Here is an 8,100-nt window from a genome sequence, read left to right as displayed (position 1 = left end):
TTGACCTTACATTTGTATCAATAAGCCTGGTGGTGGTGGCACATGCCTTTAATCTCAGCACTCGGGAGGCAGAGGCAGGCGGATCTCTGTGAGTTCAACGCAAGCCTGGTCTACAAGAGCTAGTACCAAACAGGAACCAAAGAAGCTACGGAGAAACCCTGTCTCAAAATCAAAAAAAAATTATATCAATAAACCCAGATCCATACCAATGCAAATTTCTATAGCATATACCCCTTTAATTGTAAAAAAAAACATTTATGAATAGCATTTGGGAATATGGACAAAGTTCTCTTTAAATGGCTTCCTGCTTTTTATTTGGTGAAGTGATTTTTTTAGGGGTGTTCACAGTGACCTTTTGGGCAGTCTTGATTCATCAAACCACATTAGTCTGGAAGTATTCCACAGGTTGTCATCCTCTGTGGACACAAAAGAACAACTTCTTTTCCAAAGCAATCAATCTTTAGACCTAAATTGTGAAGACATCATACCTTTAAAGCATATATGTTGGTTACTTAACTCCTTTACAGTCAAAAAATTCAAATAAAACTCAATAATATACATAATCTAAACACTCTATATAATCCATATTTATGTGCCTTATTTGTCTTTATTCTATTACTTTGTGATATTTATTTTATTCTATTTACTCCTTTAATTTATGACTGCCTGTATTGTCCTTTAAAGACTTCATTTCACTTTTTATAAACCATTTACTTGTATTTATAACTATATTTTTTCATTCTCTCTCCCAAGCCTATGTACATTTTTTAAACACACTATGTCTCATTTAGAGGTCTTTTATGTATGAATCTGTCCTATTGTGTATCTGTAATTTTTTACTATTCAGGAGTGCTTCTTAAAATGCTAAGGACTACTTATGAACTTAGGCTGTGCCATATGGCCTGCCAGCTTGCTCCACCCAGTCCAACATAGTAGAGGTATGTTTGCTGCCTCGGAGAGCCATTTACCTTGTCCCATTTTCAGGAACACAAGGAATCTAAGTTGCAATTAGCAATCTGCTCACAGACCCCATAGCGGGTCTTCCAGAAAGAGTAAGAGTTTGTGCTGGCAATATGGCCCAGAATGCTGTCATTTCAAAATGGCGCAGCTTTTTTATTATTGATTTTGTTTTGATTTCTACCTCTAAATCAGGAAAACCTCTCTTAAAGAGCCACAGCATGTCATCAGTAAGCAAAGCCCATCTGGGGAAATAAATGCAGCTAAGCTTCATTTTTTTAGTGTCTAGAATTCCTTTCCAAGCTCTCTAAGATCGCTAAGATCCTATAGCTCTGCTACAGGCCAAAAGTATTTCCTTTATTAACCAGTGATAATCACAGCATACAGAGGGGAATCCCACAATATGAGTTTCTATAGCCTCAACCTATTTCCTGTTCTTTGTGCCTATTGTGTTGTGGTTGAAACTAAACAGTCAGTTTTTTTCTTTTGCTGTCATATCTTCCCCACCATTATGAACTCTATCACTAAATCACATAAGATTCGGTAGAATTAACTGCTGTCTAGTGCTAAGGTGGTTTGGTAGCATACTCTTTTCAGTTTTGTTTGTTTATTTTTGAAGACAAGGTTTCTCTATGTATCCCTAGCTATCTTGAAAATAGCTCTCTATATATACAATGATGGCTCCAAACTCAGAGATCCTCTGGCTCTGACTTCCAAGTGCTGCGATTAAAGGTGGGCCAGCATTCCTGGCTTTTTTGTTTTTATATTGTTGTATGATGGTTTTGTTCCTATCAAGCATATGCTGTTGTATTGAGCTTCACCCATGTCTTGAATTTTAAAATTTTACAGAGTGTGTATCATTATGTTTCTCAGGATGGCATGTATTCATGACATTAATACTGCCTGTGCCTTCCTAATCATTGGATTGCAGGTGCATACCCTTTTTCCTGCCTGTGTTTGTTTGTCTTGAATTTTTATTTTAAAAAGAGTGTTTTACCTGTATGCATGGATATGCACCATGTGAGTACCTGGTTCTTATATTGATCAAAATATGGTACTAGAAACCCTGAACTTGGAATAATGGATAGTTATGATCCCCCATGAGCCCACCTATATGCAAGACCAGGAGGACTCTGTACTGTTGAACCATCTTTCCTGCTCTGTGTTGATTATTTGTCATCAGCATATTAATTGCTATTGTTTTCATTTGTCCATTTGTATCTTTTTAAACATACCAGGCCTTTAGTAAAACCTTACTTATGTTGCAGTTTAAATTGGGGCAAGTCATGTTTCTGGTTGATGAATAAAGAGTTGAAGTAAATGCATAACTCTTTGTTGAAACTTCAGCAAAAATCTATGAGTTATTTCTATCTTTAATGTTTGTTTTATCATTTTTTATGTGAAACAGGTATTTAATATGTATTTCTAAATTTCCTAGAAGTGATGGCATAGACTAGGCTTATATTCAACTCAGATGCAGATAGAGAAATTCATGCCTCTACCTTCTCAGTGCAAGGATAAGAGGCATGATTCAACGCATCCAGCTTTTTTCACCTTACTTTTCTTTTTTGTAGTTAGGACATAACCATTCATACAATTTCTATTACCTTAACTCTGTACTGTTGATCTGTTTACATATCTTTTATTGGTGGTTAGTAACCATTTCTCTTGCAATGTGAAACATTCAAAGGGTTCAGATATGACAGAGGTGAACCTCCTATTCAGTTTGCTTCTAAAGTGACTCATTGATTAAATTATGATGTCTATGTCATGGAATAAGTATGGAGAGCACCAGAATTATATGACTATACTGTCAACGAAGTATATATTAAAGGTGTTGTCAAACTCATGCTTTCTGTTGTACACATGTACGGGATATTTTAGAATGCAGTGACCTATGATGACGTGCATATCAACTTCACTTTGGAAGAATGGGCTTTGCTGGATCCTTCCCAGAAGAATCTCTACAAAGATGTGATGGGGGAGATCTACAGGAACCTCGCTAGTATAGGTAAGACTTAATTATCTTTCATGTTTCAAATAAGGAGACAACTATTCATTGGTTAGTGATACTCTTTTGTAATATTATTGAGATAAAAGAATGGGGTAAATAAATCAGGCATGGTCGTAAGGTTTGCTTCAAATGCAAACTAAATTTTTTTACAATTTTTAATATAACATACATTTTTTCTGGCACTATATTTTTAGGATACAGTTGGAAAGATCATAATATTGAAGAACATTGTCAAAGTTCTAGAAGACATGAAAGGTAATTTTCATGTATAACCTGATACAAATGTATCTCTGAAGAATTTGTAATGTATCCTATATGTTATAAAGTAAAGCAACAGTGTAAATAATAAAGTGCATCAATGATTATTAAATACTTACAAAATCGTATACCTTGATTTCAGATAGGTGAACTGCACTTGCAATTCATTCTTTTTTTTTTTTACTAAAAAATTTCCACGTCCTCCCTGTGTCCCTTTTCCCTCCCCCTCCTTTCATTCCCCTCCTCTCACACCCCTCCTCCCACACACCTCCCCCTTCCTCTCCAATCCGAAGAGCAGTCAGTGTTCCTTCCCTGTGGGAAGTTCAATGTCCTTCCCCCTCCATTTAGGTCTAGGAAGGTGAGCATCCAAACAGCCTAGGCTCCCACAAAATCAGTACATGCAGTAGGATCAAAACCCAGTGCCATTGTCCTTGTCTTCTCAGCAGCCCTCATTGTCCATCATGTTCGGAGAGTCCGGTTTTATCTCATGCTTTTTCAGTCCCAATCCAGCTGGCCTTGGAGAGCTCCCGTTATATCAGCCCCATCACCTCAGTGGGTATCTGCACCCTTCGCGGTCCTGACTTCCTTGCTCATGTTCTCCCTCCTTCTGCTCCTCATTTGGACCTTGGGAGCTCAGTCCAGTGCTCTAATGTGGGTCTCTATCTCCATCCATTACCAGATGAAAGTTCTATGGTGATATACAAGATATTCATTAGTATGGCTGTAGGATCAGGCCATTTCAGGCTTTCTTTCCTCAGCTGCCCAAGGACCTAGCTGAGGACATCTCTCTGGACCCCTAGGAACCCCTCTAGAGTCAAGACTCTTGCCAACCCTAAAATAGCTCCCGGAATGAAGATTTCCTGCTCCCATATTCACCCTTCCTTTATCCCAACCATCCCATTCCCCCAAGCTCTCCCCAACCTCCCCTTCTAACTTTTCTATCCCATCTCCCCTTTCCCCCATCCCACACCACACCCTATTTCCCAAAAAGATGAACATGGGTTGTACTCACTCACAATTAGTTTCTAGCCATAAACAAAGGACATTGAGCCTATAATTCATAATCCTAGAGAAACTACATAAGTAGGTGAAATCAAATGAAAGCATATAGTTATCCTCCTTCCTATTGGAAGTAGACAAGATTACTGGGCAAGTCATTCTTTTAAGAAAGAAGTCAAAGAAACAATGTCTTAACCTATATTACCATTTGATTCAGAGTACAATGAGAGCTATAGTGAAAAACTGCAATCCATTTATTTCATATTATTCATATTATAAAACATATACATGTTGAAAATGTGATAAGTATACCTGCAAAACTCTCTATTACACTAATAGTCCATAGAGAGAGTAGTTTAACCCATATACTTGTTAAGTTTAATGAGGGGGCAGTTAGAGTCGCAAATCAACGGGTAGCTGTTGTGGAGAGACCTTAATCCAGATACCACAAGTCTATGAGGACATAAAGTCAAACTGTGAAGTTAATGTGAAAACCTTATATTTGTTATTCTACCTTGAGTAGGTATATCATATGTTACTCTGGACACAAACCACGTGAGCATAGGGATCTGAAAAGGTATAACATACCTCTCTCTCTCTCCGAATAGACAGAAGAAATGTAGCCTACACCATGCTGAGTATACTTGTTGAATTTGAGTACAAGTATACAAGTAATTGATTTTCTACTCTTATTGTTAATCTATCGATAAGCTCACATTTCAGAAAAGTACCATGAGTACTAGGACTGTGTAAATACTTCTGTTTGTCCTAGTTCATTAGAAAATATAGTATCACACACAGTATTGAAAACTTTATTAATACAATAAGAGTGGGGAAGCTCTGAGTTTTTTCAGTTCTCTTCAAATACATGATAATTTCCTTAAAGAAAAAAAAAGATTTTGTAAATGTGAACCATGTAATAAAGGCTGATATCAGTTATCTTTAAAGATGAAAAGCAAGCTTTAATGAAGGGGAAAAACAAGATTGTTAACATGGTGATAAAACCTTAACATATAATTCCTCCTTAAAATAGGACTAAGTTGTAAAATTAATTTATACAGATAAAAAAATTAAACAATGTATTAACTGTAGTAATGCTTTCACATGTACCATTATCATTGTAGGCATGAAAGAAGTCAAAGTAGAGAGAAAACTTCTGCATATACTCAATGTGTTAAAGCCTTTGCATGTGACAGTCATCTTCACAGGCATGAGAAAACACATACTAGATTGAAACCCTATGAAGAAAATGAGTGTGGTAAAGCCTTTTCACATCACAATCATCTTCACATGCATAAAAGAACATACCCTAGAGAGAAACGATATGAATGTAATAAATGTGGTAAAACCTTCGCATATCACAGTCATTGTCAAATGCATAAAAGAACACATACTGGAGAGAAGCCCTATGAATGTAACCACTGTGGTAAAGCTTTTGCACAACGCGGTCATCTACAAATTCATGAAAGAATCCATACTGGAGAGAAACCCTATGAATGTAATCAGTGTGGAAAATCCTTTGCTCATCACACTCATCTAAAAATTCATGAAAGAAGCCATACTGGAGAGAAGCCCTATGAATGTAATCAGTGTGGTAAAGCCTTTGCTCATCACAGTAGTCTTCAAACACATAAAAGAAGCCATACTGGAGAGAAACCCTATGAATGCAATCACTGTGGTAAAGCCTTTGCACAACACAGTCATCTACAAGTCCATGAAAGAAGCCATACTGGAGAGAAACCGTATGAATGTAATCAGTGTGGTAAAGCCTTTGCTCGTCACAGTAGTCTCCTAACACATAAAAGAAGCCATACTGGAGAGAAACCCTATAAATGTAATCAGTGTGGTAGAGCCTTTGCATGCCACAGTTATCTACAAGTTCATAAAAGAACCCATACTGGAGAGAAACCCTATGAATGTAATCAGTGTGGTAAAGCCTTTGCAAAACACAGTCGTCTACAAGTTCATGAAAGAAGCCATACTGGAGTGAAACCCTATGAATGCAATCACTGTGGTAAAGCCTTTGCACGCCGCAGTTATCTACAAAGTCATGAACGAAGCCATAGTGGAGAGAAACCGTATGAATGTAATCAGTGTGGTAAAGCCTTTGCACAATACAGTCATCTACAAAGGCATGAAAGAAGCCATATTGGAGAGAAACCCTATGCATGTATTCAGTGTGGTAAAGCCTTTTCACAACACAGTCATCTACAAGTTCATGAAAGAATCCATACTGGAGAGAAACCCTATGAATGTAATCAGTGTGGTAAAGCCTTTGCTCGTCACAGTTATCTACAAAGTCATGAAAGGAGCCACACTGGAGAGAAACCCTATGAATGTAATCAGTGTGGTAAAGCCTTTGCATGCCACAGTTATCTACAAAGTCATGAAATAACCCATACTGGAGAGAAACCCTATGAATGCAATCACTGTGGTAAAGCCTTTGCACATAACAGTCATCTACAAAGACATAAAAGAAGCCATGCTGGAGAGAAACCCTATGAATGTAATCAGTGTGGTAAAGCCTTTGCTCGTCACAGTAATCTCCTAACTCATAAAAGAAGCCATACTGGAGAGAAACCCTATGAATGTAGTCAGTGTGGCAAAGCCTTTGCATGCCACAGTTACCTACAAAGTCATGAAAGAACCCATACTGGAGAGAAACCCTATGAATGTAATCAGTGTGGTAGAACCTTTGTACAACAGAGTCATCTACAAGTTCATGAAAGGAGCCATACTGGAGAGAAACCATATGAATGTAATCAGTGCGGTAGAGCCTTTGCACAATACAGTCTTCTTCAAAGGCATAAAAGAAGCCATGCTAGAGAGAAACCCTATGAATGTAATAAGTGTGGTAGAGCCTTTGTACGACAGAGTCATCTACAAGTTCATGAAAGGAGCCATACTGGAGAGAAACTCTATGAATGTAATCACTGTGGTAAAACCTTTACACGTCACAGTAATCTACGGAGACATAAAAGAAGCCATACTGGAGAGAAACCCTATGAATGTAATCACTGTGGTAAAGCCTTTGCACATAACAGTGATCTACAAGGACTTAAAAGCACCCATACTGGAGAGAAACTTTATGAATGTAATTACTGTGGTAAAGCCTTTGCATGCCACAGATCATCAAAGGCATAAAAGAAGCCATACTGGAGTGAAGCCCTATGAATGTAACCAGAGTGGTAGAGCCTTTGCTCATCACAGTAGTCCCCAAAGACAAAAAAAAAAATCCATACTGGAGAGAATCCCTTTGAATGTAATCAGTGTTGTAAAGCCTTTGCATGTCAAGGTAGTCTCCGAAAACATAAAAGAAACCCATACCATAGAGAAACATTATGACTGTAATTAATGTGTTAATTCTTTGTTTATCACAGTCATCTTCAAAGACATGAACTAACACTTTCTGGAGAGAAACCCTATGAATGTAATGAGTGTGGTAAAGCCTTTTCACTTCACAGTACTCTAAATGCATGAAAGATCACACACTGGACATAAACTCTATGAATGTAATCAGTGTGGTAAAGCATTTGCATGTATGAATAATCTAAATCATAAGAAAATTCATATTGCAGAATAATCCTATAAATGTTTTCAGTGTGATCAAATTTTATACTTTATATAAGAGCAAAACTTTTTGTATGCAACAATCTGTTAAAATCTTTGTATATTATAGTAGATATTGAGTACCTGAAAAAGATACTGAGGACTTCTTATTATAAAGTATTTGGTAAGATCTTTAGCCAAAACTCTTATAATCAGCTACACAGTGATTTGGGATTCCCCTCTGTATTCTGTGAATGTATTTTGTTAACATTGTTTAATAAAGAAGCTGCTTTGTGTCTGTTATGGTTTTGGTCCCTTTAAGA

At 37.2% G+C, this 8,100-nt stretch overlaps 1 protein-coding gene across 1 annotated transcript; it reads left to right on the top strand.

Moving 5' to 3' along the window:
* Positions 1-2,854: 2,854 nt before the first annotated feature.
* LOC142836864 (uncharacterized) lies at positions 2,855-7,700 on the top strand. Its single transcript, XM_075951520.1, has 4 exons — positions 2,855-2,968; positions 3,166-3,226; positions 5,353-7,345; positions 7,677-7,700. The coding sequence occupies exons 1-4, from the start codon at positions 2,935-2,937 to the stop codon at positions 7,698-7,700; spliced, it is 2,112 nt and encodes a 703-aa protein (XP_075807635.1). The 5' UTR covers positions 2,855-2,934.
* Positions 7,701-8,100: the final 400 nt, after the last annotated feature.

Source organism: Microtus pennsylvanicus, chromosome 17, assembly GCF_037038515.1.
Source record: "Microtus pennsylvanicus isolate mMicPen1 chromosome 17, mMicPen1.hap1, whole genome shotgun sequence".
NCBI lineage: Eukaryota > Metazoa > Chordata > Mammalia > Rodentia > Cricetidae > Microtus > Microtus pennsylvanicus.
The sequence above is the reverse complement of the archived record's forward strand: the minus strand, read 5'-3'. Positions and strand labels throughout refer to the sequence as shown.